The 20,845-nt window shown below is 37.7% G+C and overlaps 1 protein-coding gene across 1 annotated transcript in view; it reads right to left on the bottom strand.

Moving 5' to 3' along the window:
- Nucleotides 1–20,845, bottom strand: part of dpy (dumpy) — a 307,368-nt gene that overhangs the window by 88,831 nt on the left and 197,692 nt on the right. Inside the window, exons 10-12 of the mRNA XM_067768302.1 lie at nucleotides 19,350–19,664; nucleotides 17,449–19,257; nucleotides 15,581–15,673 (exon numbers count right to left, since the gene is read on the bottom strand). Coding sequence (XP_067624403.1) covers nucleotides 15,581–15,673; nucleotides 17,449–19,257; nucleotides 19,350–19,664 — 2,217 coding nt within the window. The remainder of the gene's footprint in view (nucleotides 1–15,580; nucleotides 15,674–17,448; nucleotides 19,258–19,349; nucleotides 19,665–20,845) is intronic.

The raw sequence follows: 20,845 nt of genomic DNA, 5'->3' as shown, positions 1-20,845 counted from the left end.
CTAAGGGAATCTCGGTTATCGAAGCTGATGTTGTGGTTACTTTGGCTTCCCCCGTAGGTGTCGTCGCTACTCCTACCGTTGCAGTTCCCTCAGTTGTTACTCTTGTGGTATAGCCAAGTGTGGTCTCTGCTAAGGGAACTTCCGTTATTGGAGCTGGTATTGTTGCTACTTTGACTTCACCCGTAGATGCCGTCGCTACTCCTGCCGTTGAAGTTGCCTCAGTTGTTACTTTTGTGGTATAGCCAAGTGAGCTCCCTGCTAAGGGAATCTCGGTTATCGAAGCTGAGGTTGTGGTTACGTTGGCTTCCCCCGTAGGTGTCGTCGCTACTCCTACCGTTGCAGTTCCCTCAGTTGTTACTCTTGTGCTATAGCCAAGTGTAGTCTCTGATAAGGGAACCTCCGTTATTGGAGCTGATGTTGTTGTTACTTTGGCTTCACCCGTAGGTGTCGTCGCTACTCCTGTTGTCGTAGTTCCGTCAGTTGTTACTCTTGAGGTATAGCCAAGTGTGGTCACTGCTAAGGGAACCTCCGTTATTGGAGCTGATATTGTTGTTACTTTGGCTTCACCCGTAGGTGTCGTCGCTACTCCTGTTGTCGTAGTTCCGTCAGTTGTTACTCTTGAGGTATAGCCAAGTGTGGTCACTGCTAAGGGAATCTCCGTTATTGGAGCTGATATTGTTGTTACTTTGGCTTCACCCGTAGGTGTCGTCGCTACTCCTGTTGTCGTAGTTCCGTCAGTTGTTACTCTTGAGGTATAGCCAAGTTTGCTGTCTGCTAAGGGCACCTCGGTTATCGGAGCTGACGTTGTTGTTACTTTGGCTTCACCCGTAGATGTCGTCGCTACTCCTACCGTTGCAGTTCCCTCAGTTGTTACTCTTGTGGTATAGCCAAGTGTAGGCTCTGATAAGGGAACCTCCGTTATCGGAGATGACGTTGTTGTTACTTTGGCTTCACTCGTAGGTGTCGTGGCTACTGCTGCCGTTGTAGTTCCCTCAGTTGTTACTCTTGTGGTATAGCCAAGTGTGGTCTCTGCTAAGGGAACCTCCGTTATTGGAGCTGATATTGTTGTTACTTTGGCTTCACCCGTAGGTGTCGTCGCTACTCCTGTTGTCGTAGTTCCGTCAGTTGTTACTCTTGAGGTATAGCCAAGTGTGGTCACTGCTAAGGGAACCTCCGTTATTGGAGCTGATATTGTTGCTACTTTGACTTCACCCGTAGCTGTCGTTGCTACTCCTGCTGTTGTAGTTCCCTCAGTTGTTACTCTTGACGTATAACCAGGTGTGGCCTCTGCTAGGGGAACCTCGGTTATCTGAGCTGATGTTGTGGTTACTTTGGTTTCCCCTGTAGGTGCCGTCGCTTCTGCTGACGTTGTAATTCCCTCAGCTGTTACTCTTGTGGTGTAGCCAAGTGTAGTCTTTGCTAAGGGAACCTCCGTTATTGGAGCTGCTGTTGGTGTTAGTTTGGCTTCACCCGTAGGTGTCGTCGCTACTCCTGTTGTCGTAGTTCCGTCAGTTGTTACTCTTGAGGTATAGCCAAGTGTGGTCACTGCTAAGGGAACCTCCGTTATTGGAGCTGATATTGTTGCTACTTTGACTTCACCCGTAGCTGTCGTTTCTACTCCTGCTGTTGTAGTTCCCTCAGTTGTTACTCTTGACGTATAACCAGGTGTGGCCTCTGCTAGGGGAACCTCGGTTATCGGAGCTGATGTTGTGGTTACTTTGGTTTCCCCTATAGGTGCCGTCGCTTCTGCTGACGTTGTAATTCCCTCAGTTGTTACTCTTGTAATATAGCCAAGTGTGGTCTCTGCTAAGGGAACCTCCGTTATTGGAGCTGATATTGTTGTTACTTTGGCTTCACCCGTAGTTGTCGCTACTCCTGCCGTTGTAGTTCCCTCAGTTGTTACTCTTGTGGTATAGCCAAGTGTGCTCTCTGCTAGGGGAACCTCTGTTATCGGAGCTGATGTTGTTGTTAATTTGGCATCCCCCATAGGTGTCGTCGCTGCTCCTGCCGTTGTAGTTCCCTCAGTTGTTACTCTTGTGGTATATCCAAGTGTGTTCTCTGCTAAGGTAACCTCCGTTGTTGGAACTGATGTTGTTGTTACTTTGGCTTCACCCGTAGGTGTCGTCGCTACTCCTGCCGTTGTACTTCCCTCAGTTGTTACTCTTGTGGTATAGCCAGGTGTAGTCTCTGCTAAGGGAACCTCCGTTATATGAGCTGATGTTGGTGTTAGTTTGGCTTCACCCGTAGGTGTCGTCGCTACTCCTGCCGTTGTAGTTCCCTCCGTTGTTACTCTTGTGATATAGCCAAGAGTTGTCTCTGCTAAGGGAACCTCCGATATTTGAGATGATATTGTTGTTACTTTGGCTTCACCCGTAGGTGTCGTCGTTACTCCTGTTTTTGTAGTTCCCTCAGTTGTTACTCTTGTGGTATATCCAAGTGTGCTCTCTGCTAAGGTAACCTCCGTTGTTGGAGCTGATGTTGTTGTTACTTTCGCTTCACCTGTTGGTATCTTCGCTACTCCTGCCGTTGTAGTTCCCTCAGTTGTTATTCTTGTAGTATAGCCAAGTGTAGTCTCTGCTAAGGGAACCTCCGTTATTGGAGCTGATGTTGTTGTTACTTTGGCTTCACCCGTAGGTGTCGTCGCTACTCCTGCCGTTGTAGTTCCCTCAATTGTTACTCTTGCGTTATAGCCAAGTGTGGTCTCTGCTAAGGGAACCTCCGTTATTGGAGCTGAGGTTGTTGTTTCTTTGGCTTCCCCCGTAGGTGTCGTCGCTACTCCTGCCGTTGTAGTTCCCTCAGTTGTTACTCTTGTGGTATAGCCAAGTGTGGTCTCTGCTAGATGAATCTGGGTTATCGGAGCTGATGATCTGGTTACTTTGGCTTCACCAGTAGGTGTGCTCGCTTCTCCAGGCACTGTGATTCCCTCAGTTGTAAATCTTGTAGCATAGACAAACGTGGTCTCTGCTAAGGGAACTTCCGTTATTGGAGCTGATGTTGTTGTTACTTTGACTTCACCCGTAGGTGTCGTCGCTACTCCTGCCGTTGAAGTTCTCTCAGTTGGTACTCTTGAGGTATAGACAAGTGTTGTCTCTGCTAAGGGAACCTCCGTCATTATATCTGATGTTTTTGTTACTTTGGATTCACCCGTAGGTGTCTTCGCTACTCCTGCCGTTGTAGTTCCCTCAGTTCTTACTCTGGTGGTATAGCCAAGTGTTGTCTCTGCTAAGGGAACCTCGGTTATTGGAGCTGATTTTGTTGTTACTGTGGCTTCACCAGTAAGTGTCGTGGCTTCTCCTGGTATTGTGGTTCCTTCAGTTGTAATTTTTGTGGTATTGCCAAGTGTGGTCTCCGGAAAGGGAACCTCAGTTACTGGACCAGATGTTGTTGTTATCTTGGCTTCATCTATAGGTGTGGAACCTACTCCTGCCATTGTGGTCCCCTCAGTTGTTACTCGTGTGGTATAGGCAAGTGTGGTCTGTGCTAAGGAAAAATCGGTTGTTGGACCTGATTTTGTTGTTTCATTGGCTTCGCCTGTAGGTGTCGTCACCACTCCTGCCACTGTGGGTCCCTCAGTTGTAATTTTTGTTCTGTAGCCAATCGTGGTCTCTGCTAAGGGAACGTCGGTTATAGCACCTGATATTGTTACCTTGGTTTCAATTGCAGGTGTCGACGCCACTCCTGCCATTGTGGTTCCTTCAGTGGTAATTTTTGGGGTATAGCCAAGTGTGGTCTGTGATAAGGGAACCTCGGTTATTGGACCTGATATTGTTACCTTGGTTTCAATTACAGGTATCGTCGCCACTCCTGCCATTGTGCTTCCCTCAGTGGTAATTTTTGGGGTATATCCAAGTGTGGTCTGTGATAAGGGAACCTCGGGTGTTGGACCTGATTTTGTTGTTTCATTGGCTTCACCTGTAGGTGTCGTTCCAACTCTTGTCGTTGTGGTTTCCTCAGTTCTAATTCTTGTGGTAAAGCCAAGTGTGGTCTCTGCTAAGGGAATCTCGGTTATCGGAGCCGATGTTGTTACTGTGGGTTCACCCGCAGGTGCCGTCGCCACTGCTGCCATTGTGGTCCCCTCTGCCGTAATTTTTGTGGTATAACGAAGCGTGGTTTCCTCAAAAGCAACCCCGCCTACTGGTGTGACTTCAGCAGTGGTTGTGGTAGTTTTCTCCGTGAACGGGGTTTCGGTCACAGCTTTAGTGCCGATAGTCTTTGTTGACGTTGCCCGGAAATCCGTAGCCTTTGTCGTACTGTCATATGATTCTGTCTCAGTTTCAGCAACTATGTCGGTAAAACGTGTACGCATTTCAGTTTGGTTTGTTATATACATTGTTGTATATCTAACGGTAGTAGCAGTCGTGTCTGTACGATCGAATATTGTAGGGTGTGTCGTATTTTCAACAATTGTAGTACTGTGTGTGTCATAGAGTATGGGAATGCATTTAGCTGTGGTGTTATTATAACCACTAAAATTATCAGCACAAATACATGTGAAGACGCGATGTGCTTTTACAATACACAATGCAGACTCGGCACAAACGAACGCACAAGGATCGGTGCACTGACCGAGCGCCCCGCACTGAAGTTTGTCATCGCAATCCGCATCATTTGTACAGTTGGCACCAGCCATAGATGGTGCTGTTGACGTTGGTGAGTTTATTTGTATTGCGCGTTTTGTTTTTTTGGTTTTGTTGTTTAATAATTTTTTTTATACACATTTTTTTCATAATGAAGTGTAGTTATTTTTACAGTGCGGCGTAGCGTAAATTTTTACATGTTGATAAGATAAAAAATATATGTTAGATATAAAGAAAATAAGTATATATACAATTGAATGGAAAAAAATTTGTATTCTAAGAGAGGAAATTTGGTTTGCTGCTAGGCAAGTATATACATCTAAATATGGACTAGTTGGGGCTACGAGTTGACTAGAATTGAGCGCAGTATTATACAACATACTTTAGGGCGAGTACTGGTTTACCAAAGAAGAAGGGGAAAACAAAGTGTAACTAATTTAATTATCGTTATGTTATTTTTGGTTTTAATTAGATTGAAGTAGTAAGTTTCAGGTTTTAATATTTTCATAGTAAAAAATTACAGTTACCTACTTTTATTTTACAATAAGTTAGCTACACTGGTTAAACACCGTTAGTAATACTCTTCGGCTTTAGTAATATGTTACAAATACCAAAAATTGTTAATAATTATTTTCGCTTGATTTAAAATTTATTGAAAATTTTCATGTAAAAATTTATTATAATTTTTTTATTAATATTATTTGTTTTATTAAACTGTGGCAAGAGCGTGTGTGAATGTGTAGAGGATTTTATTGGTGTTTCTTTTGTTAGATTTTTGGAATTTCTAAACAATGTTATCAAAATCAAGAGGCGTAAACTCGATTTGAAGAATTTGTTGGTATAAAATTTTTAAGTGCTATAAAAGCTGTGGTTGACAGGGGTTAAACTGAGCATTCAGTGGGCGCATTATTGTTTCATATTAACCCGAGACATTTTCGTTCAAATTAGCGAGTGCTAGAGTACTCAGTCTCTCATAAGATAAGCATATAATTAAATTTTTTGATTAAAATTAAACTCAGCGCACAGCGTGAGAGCAAGTGAGTTCGCGCTGCACTCAATAAAGTGCGCGCCTCGCGTTATTAAATGCGTGAGCTTAAGCGCACACAAGGCAAGTGAGTGTATTATATGGTGGTGCACAGAGTTGAGAATTCACGCGCAAAGCTCTCATGTGCGTCATTGTGTTAGAAAACTTGGGGTATTTTTTTTTCCTTTTTTTTTTTTTTTAGAAGAGCTAAGCGTGAGATAGCGTACATATATATAGCATTTTTTTCTGAGATTATTATTATTTTTTGTTATATCCTATTCACATTTATACAACTCTAGAGACGTACTATGTGCTTCTTTACCTTTTTGACATCCATTCTTGGCATCAGCTATAAATCCAGTCGGGCAGAATTTACATATCGGCTTATGATCCTCGACGATGCATGGCGAATTGGGTGCGCACGTTGCAAAATCGCACGGATTCACACATTGATATGAGCGGCAAGCCAATCCCGATGGACAGCCTGCATCACGCAAACAAATCGATATCGATGGCTGACAATCCTTCATACAAATACACACTGGCTTATGATCTTGCACCTCACATGATTTATTTTGAGCACAAATTGGTTGACGTCCCACAGGCACAACGCATGGGCTACGACATTTACCCTCGCTGCATGCCATATTCGAGGCACAATCATCATCACGATAACATTCACGTTTCTCTGGTGCGCACGTTAGCTCACCATATTCATTTACAATAAAGCCCGATTTACAAACGCATACCGGTTGGTGACGTCGTGTTTCACATTTTTTGCTACCACCGCAAACGAATAAAGGATTTTGACAAGGATCCGCACATTGACCATATGTGCTGCATTGTAATGTATCAGGGCAATCGCTATCCTGGTTGCATGGTATTTGTTGTTGAGGATCACGTGGTTGTAAGGATGTATTATCTGTGCATTTAGGATCTGGTTTGCATTCAACTTCGGGACGTCCAATATAACAGCTAGGGCAGGAACAACGCGGACGATGTAGTACGCTTTTGCAAAGTGCATTAGCACCACAAATGCCACGCACCGAACAAGGATCAACACAGTGTCCTTGTAGGCATGATTTCTCACTAGGGCATTCGACGTCAGATGTGCATTGTTCGGTGTCTAAAATGGGATTATAAGTGACCGTAGAAGAGAGAGAGAGAGAGAGACATAGTGAGATTGCGAGTGATAGCGACACTTTTTTTTGGTTGGTTGGTGATTTGCGTTGTTTGATAATTCTCTTTTTTCTCAAATTTCTTACAAGAGTGCATACATAGAAAATGTGGTGGGAAGGAGATACTTTATACATACTTGGATCAGAATAATATTCAGTGAATAGTAAGAAAACTAAACGTGAAATAAAGAGAACATACTTTGCAAGTAGTACTCAAAAATATTTAAGATTTGAGAAATGAAATTAAATATTTTGTTCACAAGTTTAGAGAAGAGGAGCGATATCGTTTGATATTCTGAAAGAGAGTGAACGTGTGGAAAAAAATATGCATGCACGGTAATAAGAATAGTCGTAAGGGAAGAGAGAAGGAGAGAGCGGGAAAAGGAGACAACTGCTTAAGAATTTTTGGCTTTTACGGCAGCAGTGAAAGGCAGAGAGCAGTATACAAGGTTAAGGGGAGTGAGAGCTCACTCGAAAATATGTGCGATCGAGTAATTTTTGGGAATAAAAAAAATATAGCTATTTAAAAATTAAACTTAAACTAGCCCTAAGCTAAGTGGGTAAAGTGTTTAAATAAGTGAGAAAAATTATTCCTAGCTATTCATTGAGTGAGGATTTTAGTGAGATTAAACGCTTTGTTTTTGTCAGTGAGAAAAGTTATGTTTCGCTTGTTGGTATTGTGTGTGGGAATAAGGAGAGTGCGTGTTGTTGGGTAACGGTGTTTTTGGGTGGTTGTGGTGTTGTTGGGTTAATGGTATTGCTGGCATACATCAACGGAGTGTCTGCCGTATAACTAGTTGGTGAGATATGCGTTATATTAAATAAATTTGTTGTGCTTTAAAAGTTAGGCGGGAATATTAAGTATAATTTTTTTTAATTACATACTTATAATATTTTATATTTTTGTAAAAAAGGTGTGCGTGTTTGAAATTAATGGTAATTCAAGAACTGGGAGAACTGTGAAGGGGAGACATCTCACATTTTCAAGATTTCAGCAAAAAATATTGTAACAAAAGTCTACATATGACTTATTGTTGTTGTTTGCCTATATTTGTTAGCATTTTATGTTGTGGTAAGTGTGCTATTTATTTAATGTAGTTATGTAAATTTGTTATTTAAATGATATGTAGCTATGTAGAAATAAATCGCTTGATGAAATTTGCCCAATTTTGTTCTTTTAGTTGTGATTTGGTTTTTAAATTAAAGTTTTAATAAAAATGGCGTGATGAATTGTCATGTGTTTATTTTTATAAAGCTATTGTTAAATATGGCTTCCTAGAGCCATTAAAATATCTTGAAAACTACGTTTTCGGAATAAAATTTTTTGTGCTTATTTTCAGAGAATATTTTCAACTTCGAAAACCGTAGAGCTCAAAAAAGTTTTACATTTTTAGATAGCATGGTGAAAACTTTGCATTTTTTGGGTCTTTTTAGGGCTTACAACTTTTCGATATTGTTCGAAAAAATTTCGAAAACTAGATTTTGGCCAATCAAAAGTTTCAATCAGTGCCAGTTAAAAGTTTTATTCGAGTTTTTCAAAGGAATTAGTTCTACGACTGTGACATCTTCGAACATTTTGACCACTTCAAATTGGTATAATCGGTAAAAGTTCAAATGCCTGCTTGTTTTTGAAAATCTGAAGAAAAAACCAGTTGAAGTATTTCAAATAATTTCGACAGCTTGCAGTGTTCGAATATGTTTAAAAAAGGTTGAATTTCGACCAGTTCAAATATTATAGCGAATATATGCAAATTTTCAGTATTTGCAATACCTAAAATTTGTTTACGATTTTGAAATTTTGTCATATTCGAAGAGTTCTATAAACTTACGAGCATTGGAATATATGCTGAACATTTATAGCCGATTCAGGTTCGACTTTTGATGCGGTTTTGACCTCAATTCACAGTTAAGTAGATTGTTTGTACTCGCATATGGAACAACAGATGCAAAGTTACAAAGTATAATAGAAAAAGTAAACACTTTTTTTTGTGGCCGTGAGTGCTTTCAGACTGTGCAAGTGAAAGTATTTTTTGAAAACGTTAAAACTTTTAAAATAGATTTCACTATCAATAATGTCGTTTTAGGTAGAGAATTATGTTCTTCGAAAATTTATTTTCTGAAATTTTATTGCTTACTTAAATGATTTTTGAAATTTTGTACTAGAATGAGTAAGTCGAAATTACTGTTTCCAGCTAAATCTGAATTGATGAGCTCGAAAATATTGCCAATCTCAAATATTTTTGGTAAATTTTAGAGCGATAATTTCGTCTAGCGGGCGAAATGAACAAAGTATAGCTCATTATATGAAGGCAATCTTTTCGTATAGTTATTATTATTTTTTTTTTGTTTTTTTCGAAATGAAAATTCGTACGACATCCAACACATGCGCTCTGCCCTGAGGCGTACAGTTAATATTTTTTTTTTTTTAGTTTTATGTATGTATGTATGTATGTATGTGAACGTAATGCTTACTATAAAAAAAATATTTTTAATGAAAATAGGAAAGAAAAATTTTGCTCTGACTTTATACATTTTTTTTTTACATATTTAGATATATAAATTAACATAATAACAAAAAATGTTTGAAGTTAAGACCCAATTAATACCAAAATTAATTATACAAAATAAAAAACAAAATTTAATTTTAATATTTTGTAATTCACATCTGCTTTAATGCATTAATAATATTTACAAGTGTTAGTATAGCTTAGTGCCGGAGAGAATAGTATTTACATGTTTTTTTTTGTAAATATACATATTTACAACTTAGTAGCTAATGTAGAATACCAAAAAAAAAAACGAGTTGTTAGGTTAGTGAATTTAGTTACAGACTTGCTGGCTGCGTTTTTTTGTAAACCTAAACGTACTTATTATAAGGTATTTATTATTTTTTTATCAATTCTTTTTCTAGTTGAAAAAAAAATTAATTTTTTTAATTAAATCAATAAATAGAGTTAAGGACAGAGGTGCTGGCAGAGTGAATTTATGTGCGTGAGCAGATTTTTTTCTGTACAAAGGCGGGCGGATTTTGAGGCGCCAGCGCGTATTGAATGTGAGTATTTATTATAGCGGTGAAAAAAAAATTTCCAGAGATTATTATTAGAGCGCTGAGAAAGGTGATATGTTTTATGTTATATGATTTTCGAATTTAATTTTCACTGTTTGTTGAAAATAAAAATGTATTTTCATTGCTGCTATGAGTTATCGTACAAGACGAGTTTTGTATCGAGTTTTTTAAAAAATGAAAAAAAAAAAAAATTTAAATTTTTTTTGTTTTTTGCTGGCATATGTGAACTATGTGAGAATTGTCCCGTCCACAGTTCCCAATCTGAGACCAAGTTGTTTGTAACAATATGTAAAAATATATGTATGTAATAAAAATGTAAATTTTACAACACAATATTTTTTTTGCTAAAAGCTATTAGATTCAGTTTTATTTTTATTATATTTTTTCAGCATATTTAGAAAAACAAAAACTTATATGTGCTAAAAAAACAAAAAAGGTTAGGGTAACCAAACGAAAGTGGGCAGGGCATATGGAAAGTGTATTTGTTGTATATGGCGGGGATATATATTTCTGGTAGGAACATTAGCCTGTAGTGGTACATTTCTATAGGTGTTTCTCTGTGTATGTTAATGTGTTTATGTAGGGTGCTGTGTCGTTTTGTTTACCTACTATTTTTGTATTTTTTTTGTTCTATTTTATGTTTCATTATAAAAACTACACTTTTCATATTTCATTTAATAATTTTGTCTCTTCCAAGTTGTTTGCCGAAATTTGTTGCTTTTTTTCTTAAAATATTAACATTTTTTACTTATCGCTATCGCGGTGTTTTATTCATTGTTGTTTGTATATTCTGCTTCTGCATATGACTTTGGGGTTTTTGGTTAGGTTTCTTTTTTAGTAATAGCTCCAATTGTTGTATTTGTTGTTGTTGCTGCTAAATTTTTTCAAATTTTTCTAGAAGTTTAGCACATAATGTTTACGTTGTTAATTTGATGATTAGTTACCAATCATATATACTAAATTTTGTAACACTTGGTGAGTTTATATGGTGCTAGGCAAGGTTGGACGGGGTAGGATAAAAGTGTAGCGTGTGTTAATTTTTTTTCTGTTAAAACAAATCAATAATCGGTAGAATAGCGTACAATTTTAAGTAATACTTATTCATTTTAACTTTTCGAAAAAAAAAAATAACGTTCCGTGCATTCGTCTTGATTCATTGCTCGTTAATCAATGACTAAACCATTACTACTAAGATCATACTACACTGACTAACACAGTCACAGGTTCAGTTTTGAAGAGCTCTGTTTTAATGGAAAAACGTATCGACGCAATGCACGTGTGTTAGAGCTTTTCGAGCTTTTTCACATGTGCTTATATATATGCACATATTACTTATAGTTATATATGTATAATAGGGCGGGTCGATTTAAAAATCGCTCATTGCTCTATGAAAATCGTATTCTAGGGATCAAAATAAGAAACTTTGCCGAAGGAACCATACCTCTAAAACGAATTCTGATGTCCCCCAATTTAACGCGGGCGTACACATGTAGTTGAGTACGTGATTCCCAATTTCCTATCGTGCGGTTTCTTTGATTTGATGCTGGAGAAAATTATACTAGCTGCAGAACTTAACTGCTCTGTAAAAATATTCCTTAAAATCGTGCAATTACTGGCATGTGCTGATAACATTGATATCATCGGCCTAAACACCCGCGCGGTTAGTTCTGCTTACTCCAAACTGAAAAAAGAAGCGGTAAAGATGTGTTTGATGGTGTCTAACGGGCGACGGGCGAATAGTTTTTTTTTTGTTTTTATATTATTTGTTATTTAAGTGGGCTGTATATTATTTTATTTAGAGAGAGGTCGCTATGCGCCTTTTACACCTTGTATGTATTCATTGGGGCGAGCACTGGGGGCTCCAAGGTATTGGCTGCGGGTTGAGCCACCTTGTTTTGCTTTGAAAAACCCCGCTTTTGAAAAGTAAAGTCCTCTCTCGGCGAACGAATGTCATACTCTACAAGTCACTTATCGTTCCCGTCCTGCTATATGGTGCAGAAGCATGGACCATGACAACATCAGGTGAAGCGACTCTGGGAGTGTTCGAGAGAAAAGTTCTTCGAAAGATTTATGGACCTCTACGCGTTGGCGACGGCGAGTACCAAAGAAGATTTAACGATGAGCTGTGCGAGCTATACGCAGACATCAACATTGTCCAGCGAATTAAATCGCAGCGGTTGCGCTGGCTAGGCCATGTTATGCGAATGAAAGATGACGCTCCGACCAAGAAAGTATTCCTTTCGGAACCCGCCTATGGAAGCCTGGTAGAGGGCGATCCCACTCCGTTGGAAGGACCAGGTGGAAAACGATTTAAACTCCCTTGGTGTGACCAATTGACGCCGTTTGGAGGAGAGAAGGAGCGACTGGCGCACTTTGTTGGACGGCCATAACCGTTTAAACGGTTAAGCGCCAATTAAGTAAGTACGTAAGATTCCCAATTTCTAAAAATTGAAAAAAACGGGAAAATATTTTTTCGCCAAAATGAAAAAATACGCGTAGACTCTTTTTGACGAAGTACAAGAAAATCATGATTACAGAGAAGTCTATGAGTATGGTGGCCAAACCCTCTGCTAAAATTTAAATTTTTTTTTTCATATCACTAAATTTCTCATTATAAAATTAAACATTTATAAGTCTTGAGCTTTCGAAAACTTTTTGACTGAAGCAAAGCTTTTACCAAATTTTAATATTAACACGCTTATATTAGTTAGACCCATCTAGCGGCCATTATTGAATACTCGCGGCAGTGGTTAAATAAGTCTCTACAAAACGAGCTGTGCTTTGTTCAATTAAAAAATTCAAAATTTGACGGACTGAGTTGAAACTGCTTGTAATTTTCAATAGTCCTACAAAATTGTTTGCCGAACACACTTTTTCATCTCAAAGTTCAGAGAGAGATTTTGCTTTTCGCGTGTACTCTAATCTATGCGAGAGCTTTAGAAAGCTTCGTACACGCCTGTTTACAGAGCGCGCATGTTTTAAAATGCGCATATGGCGAAAAGCTCTCTGTACACTGTGAAATATGAAAGTTTGATGGCCCATAAGCGGACTTACGACTTTTGCTAAAGCAAGAGTGTTTATATTTTTCACAACTGACAAAACTTTATTGAATATAGCAGGGATGCACCTTAACGTTAAGCTAATAGTTTATCAAAAAATGTCCACCTTTTCCGTTGAAACACTTCGAAATATTATCGATAAAGAAATTATCTAGATAAATTGTATCTCCTTTTTAACCGAAACGAAAAGCTTTCGTTAACGTTAAAAACGTTAACAAAAACGTGATACTTTATGCTTGAATTGTGCTGGCAATGCTATAGCCATGGTGAAGCCGTAAGGTTGTAACAGCGAGCGGACATACACACAAACTCCATGTAATTTTTTTGTGTAATTCGTTGGTGGTAATGTCAAAAATACTCTGAGAAATGTTCGTACTGTCAAAATTCATGAAAAAAGCTGCAATCAGCTTGGCTAATGCTTTCACGTTTAATGACTACGCCATCAATCAGCTTTGCCAGCATAGTTTCAAACTAATAATCAACATAAACGATTTGATTTCGTTTTGATATGGCAGAAAACGAAACAATATCATTTCGTTAATTTGACGTTCTTAACGTTAACAAACGAAACGAAATGACTTTGTTTCGTTTATTAACGTTAATTATCGTAGCGAAATGATATGGGTTCGTTGGTTAAGCATGCCTAGAATATAGGGTGCAAGAAAATATTTAAAAAAAAATGTTATTTTCAAATGGCATTGAATGTATGTTTTGGAGCATCACTGCTTGATTTGGTTGGTTGTATTTTTTCTCGAAACCGCATCAAAAATTTCGTTTAAATCGAAAAATACCATTTTGGTTTTGTAAAAAGCTGGAGTTAACCAAGTTCAATAAGATATAAATATAAATTTCTTTGTCTACCGAATTTGTCTTTATTATTTTTTACGCTTAGGGCTTAAAAAAGCGCTTAAAGCTCCAGAAAGCCGTATCTAAACAATGTGCTTACACTTAAAACGATTTTTTTTTGTTTTTTTTTTTTAATCTGTGTGTTCGTTATAAAGCAGTACTAGTGTGAACTGCCCGTTGTGTGAAGACCTCATACAAACTGAATGATTTCATAGTGCTATAAAGCAGTAGGAATTGACGAAATAAATTTTTCTGTGAAAAAATTCGTTAAGATAAATGTCATATTTTTTTTTGTGAAAAAAAAAGTTTTATTTTTGAAAATTTAAATGATAAACACATTTTTTTAGATAAACGCGTCTTCCTTATGATCATGTGAATGGGATTTGGAATGGCAATGCAAGGATATTGTGGAAAGGATATGTGCATGGATGTATGTGTTTATGTGTATGTAGATCTTGTGTATGGGTGTGTGGTAAATAAAATTTCCGTTTTTGGTGGATTGCATGTTTTTGTGTCAAATGTTGTACTATTTAGCCTTAAGAGTTAGAGCCCTAAGAATTAATGTATGTTAATTTTATTTTTATTTTTTAAAATACTAATGAAAGCACTTAAAAAATTCTTTTTGTTTGTTTTGTTATGGTAAAAATGGCATGTAGTTAAAAAAAATTTATATGTAAGTGTTATTTGCCAGAAGGCACAGATTGGGAGACCGCGATAGCGACAGCGACATTCCACGCACTTCCATATGCTTGATTTTTTTTGTTTTCAAAATTTTGAATGCTTTAAAATTTGTTTTTTTTTTTTCAAGTGTATTGTAGTGTGTTTTTTTTTTTTTGCATAATAAAGCACTAGAAACATAAAAAATTGTATGCGTATAAAATTGTGGTACGAATAAGTGATATGCACTGTATAATAGATGGATTCAGCAAAAATATAGCTAAAAATTATTAATAAATAAAAAGGCATATAATTGGAACACAAAAATTTATAAAACCTAGCTTAAATAAAATTATTAAAAACTGTAAATATTTAAAATTTGTTCATATTTTATAACACAAATAATTTTTCACTGTTTATTTTCAAAAAGCTTCTCTTTTCTACTATTTTCCACTATAATTAGCTACACTAATTCTATTCTACACTGAGCAAATTGTTCTTTGTTTATATTTTATGAAGTATATTTGCATGTATGGGGCGTGTGTGCGTGTGAAACATTAAAAATATCTAAAATCCCATCAACTAAATTTCAAATCAAACCGCAAAATATATTTGTTTATCGTATTTATACACACTACACTGTGAGAAATTAATATGTATTTGCTTGAATTAAAACTGTTAAATGCAAAACAAAAATAGTGTCAATTACAATTGCATTGTCAAAGGTTAAAATAAATTTTTAGATAAATTTAAATAAAAAATTATTAAAAATATATTTTTAAAATTAAAAACAAGTTTTAAACAAAGAACGTAGTTTCATTATTTTAATTTCCAAAAAAAAATTATTTGTTTGTCATTATTATGATTTGTTTTTTCGGGTTAAATTTAGTATCAAAAAATTTTTTTAATACAAAATACAAATGTTTTTAATATATTTTTAATTATTTTAAACCTAAACCTCAATTCAAACAAATGTTAAAAATTATTATGTTTTTGGAATTTCGCTACACAACAAAAAAAAAAAAAAAATATTGAACAGCGTGTAAACGGAAAATTCTGCAGCAAAAAATCAATTGTTATGAACTAAACTCACTAGAAATGATATTCTGTTAAAAAACTAAATTCAAAAAATTCCTACAGATTACAAAAATATCTCAAATAACGGTACTTACCATGCCGGCAAACATAATCGATTCCTTGGCGTACACATTCGCCTGTAATGCAACCTTGTGTGCGACAGTCGGCTTGTGGTGGTTTCAAATAACCTACGACAATGGTGAGTATAAATTGTGGTACGTTTATATTTCTCAAAAATCACTTAATATTTAATAATAATAACTTCTGCCTATAGAATCCATTGTGTACAAAACAAATGTGAAATCTTCACGTCTCATATCACTTAAACTGACTGACAGGATGTTCAAGATGGCTTTTTTGGCATTTCGGCAGCGATAGAAAGAGACGTAGGATGAGACCACAACAGTGACTTTAAAAATCAGGTGATCGCATAAGTTAATTATACTGACGTTTATGACGTGATAACTGTACTTGTCTTGTCCACAATGCTAGGATTAGAACCAGTGTTGCCAGGTTAGCCTTTTCGAGGCTAGATTTAGCCTTTTTTTTTGCCTTTAGCCTCGAAATTTTGGGTTCAGCTTAGTGACTTTTTTCTAGCCTGTTTTACTCGGAATGTATTTTTAATAATTTCTAAAATAAAATAATTTCAATATGAGTTCTCTACAAAAGATTAATTTTTTTCTGGTGAAAATTCGTTGAAAGTTTCAAAGCCAGATGTATTTTCTTACTTTGAAAAAGCGAAGTATTGTTATTCTTCAAGTGAAATAGCATTAATAGAGATGCTGTGGCGGAAACTTATAACTATACAATGGAAAACACTCCACCATGGAATTTTGGTCGGAAGTCCGAGAACATAAAAATGCATTAAACGAACCTCCTTTTTTAGAACATGTCGAATTCATATTTAATTCTTTAGTATTACCACTCAGTAACGCGGAGGTTGAAAGAACTTTTAGTGGCATGAAAATTCTGAAAACTAAATTAAGAAACAAGGTAAAAATTAAAACGCTTAATGCGCTGCTTAATATTAGATGCTCGTTAAAACGCTTATCTAAACTTGGTAATGATTTTGAAATTACCGATGATCTCATATCTATGGTATATACCAATTTTATACGCAGACTTAGCTCTTCTGATTCTTCAGACGGGGAACATTTTATATAAATAATTAGTTTGTAATATTTTTTTTATGTATATACACATATGCAACCATTAAAGTAATTCCACGTGCTAGTCAAGGAAAATGTGCCTGATATGTTTTGAAACAAGAAGTTATGTTTAAGTTATGTTTATAAGTTTTTATTTACAAATGTCTAAAGTAAAATATAAAAAAAATTGTATGATTTAACCAAAAAAATTCTGGCCTTTTTTTAGCTTCTTTTTTTCTCTAAATTTAGCCCTTTCTAACCTTTTTTTTATGCCAATCTATCCTCTTTTTTTCATCACCTGACAACACTGATTAGAACCTGCAGATCTATTATTATTTAAGTGGTGAATATAAATACGTGGAGAAAGTTTCTCGCAATATTTAAACTAGCAATTTTTTTAAAGTGCATTGAACTATATTGTGTGTGTGTTAGCTATAGAGACAGGGTGAAAAATTTGTAAATAATTTTGATATGGTAAGTATTTTTGAGATAATTTTAACTCTAAACACAATCCATCCTTGAGTATCCCCACACTCGTCTTGAGTTTCACCACACACATCATATTTCAGTCCAAAATTTGAAGTATATGAAATCGTGGTTAGTATTTCATTTGAGGGACGTTTTATAAAAATACATAAAAATATGAGTTCCCAGAATAGCATATATTTGTTGTTATAGGTCATAGGATCGTTGCTTACTTTTTATCTAGGACGAGGTGATGTTTTAAAATGGAACTTGAAATTTCTTCACCTGAGCTCATGAAGGGATGAAAGCTACATTTTGTTTAAACTCCCCTTTCCAAAAACTATACTTACATTCTACATACGCGTCGCCATATGGGAACTCCTCAGGGCAATAGCATTGCGCTTCATTATGATCCAACACACGACAAGCTGCATTCTGACCACATGGCTGTTCAGCACACGCATTAACCAAATGACCTTCACAAACGCAGCCCTTATGCGCATCACCCATACAACCATCCATACAAGCGCACTCATAACCGCCAGGTACTTCAGTGCATTTCGAATTTGCGCCACAGGGATGATTTGCGCAACCACCTTCCAGCGGACGACATTCTGTTTCGGGATTACCAAAGTAATCGGGTGGACACGAGCATTGCGGTTTACGATCCACAACACGACATTGAGCATTAATACCACAAGCGCCATACTCCAAACAGGGATTACGACATTTGCCCACATCACAACGTTTATTCGTTTCACAATCAGCATCTTGCGCGCATTCAAATTGTATACATTCCTTACTCGGGTCACCTTCATAGCCGTCGGGGCAATAGCAAAGCATATGATGATCGGACACGGTGCACAGCGCATTACGTCCACAAGCCGATTTACCAGCGCATGGATCAGCGCATTTACCTTTAAGGCAACTTTGATCAGTGGGACAATCCGTATGCGTTTTGCAGCCAGTAAGACAGGTGCCGCGTTCACAAAGTTGACCAAGTGGACACGTGCGATTGGGACCACACTTTTGACGACACTTACCACGCGTGCACACCTGTCCGCAACCACAGTCATCTGTTCGCGCGCAAGCCTCAGCGCAATAGGTATTCGTTTCATCACATTGACATGCTGAATTGCAACGCTGTGGTGGTTGCTGACAACCGCTGAGACCATCGCCGAGAAAACCATTCGGACAGCTACACTGTACACCATGATTGACCACCAAACAATTAGCGCATTGACCGCATTGTCCAGGCGCTTCACATGGATTCTTACATTTCTTGTTGATGCACGCTTCACTGTTGGCGCAGGTGAGATCATTACGACAACCAATTTGGCATACGCGATTTTCACAAATTTGTCCTTGTGCGCAAGCTGAGTCCGTATTGCAAACGGTGCGGCATGTGCCGCGCATACAGCGTTCATCTGCCAAACAATTTTGATCATTGCGGCATTTGCCTTGACAGCTGCCACCATAGCAGAGTTGATTCACCTCGCAATCTTCATTATGCGCGCAAGCAGTGCGTGGCGCTTTACATGATACATCCGCATTGCCGACGAGACCCTGTGGGCATGCACATTCCTTACGATGAGCGATAACTTGACATTCCGCATTTGTGCCACAGGCGGCAGGTTCAGCGCAAGGATTTATGCACTGTTGATCTACGCACGCCAAATCTTGTGGACAACCTTGATCAGAACGGCAACCAGCCACGCATGTTTGACCTAAACAAACTTCGCTACTACGGCAGTCATCATCGCGACGGCATAATGGCTTACAGACGCCACCTTGACAGCGTTCGTTCGATAGACAACCAGCATTGTCTGCGCATAGTGGACGACACGCAAATTCGAAGCAAGCCAAACCATTTGGACAATCACGATTCTCATTGCAATCGACAGGTGGACTACGTACGCAGCCAACTTGTGGTGTTGGATTTGGTACCATGCTGTCAAGACAGTTGCAGATAGCGCGATGGTTCGATACCGAACAAGCAGCATTCGGACCACAAGGATTCTCCACGCAAGGATTGGTACATTTATCATGACGACATGATTCGGAAGCGCTACAATCGTCATCGGTGCGACAACCATAAACGCATTTATTGTGTAGGCATACATGTCCTAGGAAACAATCGTTGTCCACGCGACACGTCACTGCAAGCATAGTAAAAAAAAGAAAAGATATGTGAGTTCTTGTGCTCTTAAATATGAAAAATCTTTAAAATTGCATAATCTCTAATACTCACACATACAACTACCACGCAAACATTTTTCATTTAATGCACAATCTTGATCAGTATGACAAGCTGGTTGACACATCGAGTCTAGACAATTATAGCCTTCCTGGCATTCCACATCACTTTGGCAGGCTATTGGTATACGCACACATTCGACATCGGGATTACCCGTGAAGCCAGGTGGGCAGCTACATTGCTTATAATGTGTTTGTATGTGACATTCTGCATTCATGCCACAAGCTTGCGTCTGCAAGCAAGGATTGATACATTGTCCTCCTTGACATACTTCAGATGTACCGCATTCGGTGTCGAGTATGCAGGCAGCTGAAAAAGGGAAGCAGCGTATTAGTATCGCAAATTGTATAAGATAGATAATCATCTATGTTTTTGTTGTTGTGGTTGTTGTTGGTATACGTCGAGTGGGGTCCATTGTCACTTATTTACTTTTGCCCGTTAAGTTTACATAGTACGAACACAGGCTGATTGGAGTCTAGCAAATAAAGGGCAGAAATCTGGGTGAAAATCTTAAAGTTGATCGATTAACTTAAAGAAGTTTGTTTTAAAGGGTACTGTTAGGCATATGAAGCAACGATATCTTTGGGTCGTTATGGATGTGGACTCAAATCAAATTCCCTATTAACACGATTTTCACTGCCAGCCGTGAGCGTATATGCATTCGGACAAACATACTTTTAGCGGGTTTCTGAAAATTATTTCAAATTCATATTCAGCGCAGATCAAGATCTTCAGATTTACAATGGCCAATCAGATAATAAGGGTTGTACAAATTTGTAGGAGAAATACGCTCATTGTATGTGCCGTGTCTTTTTGGCGGGCTTAGGACCGACCTTTACTGTGTACCTCGCCACAACAATATCGAAACGAACGACATTATGGGTGAGATGACCGTATATCGAGAGCTGTAAAGCTTTGTTCGACCATGATTGGGCAACTTACTATTGACCAACTGAAATGATTGCGAGAGCTCAAGGTCCCGAACGATAAGTACAAAATAAATACTTGGCGCGATTTACCCCCCAAGAGATTAAGGACGATGTTATCTTCCAATTTTCGGTATTGAGCCCATGTCTTTCGGTCTAGTAGGCGGATCACGCTACCACTACACTACGGCGGTTGCCCCTGTCGCCATTAATGGATAAAAATAAGCTTAATTTACCGTGAGTGCTGCTGATGAAATTCATCTGCTGTATGCCATTTGTTAAGAGACAAACCAGTTTTGTTAGATGAATTTCAAAAAGGAGTTACGAGCAATCAGGTTCCTGCCTGTGAAGATTACGTTGACCAAAGAGCTGATAACCAATCCGTTGAGTTCCCTATGCCGGAAAAAAGAAGCGGATTAATGTGGAAGTGAATTACTTCAGGCGATTGTGATTGCGGTTTGCGGAGCTGAGGAGAATTTCCCAACAAAATTATTTAATGAAGTTTGCTAATTGAAAATGTCTGATATGCTCACAGAAATATTTTATTCCTGAAGTTCAAACTTC

Source organism: Eurosta solidaginis, chromosome 2 (assembly GCF_040869045.1).
Source record: "Eurosta solidaginis isolate ZX-2024a chromosome 2, ASM4086904v1, whole genome shotgun sequence".
Lineage (NCBI taxonomy): Eukaryota > Metazoa > Arthropoda > Insecta > Diptera > Tephritidae > Eurosta > Eurosta solidaginis.
Note: the sequence above shows the minus strand (reverse complement) of the source record. Positions and strands in the feature narration are given on the sequence as shown.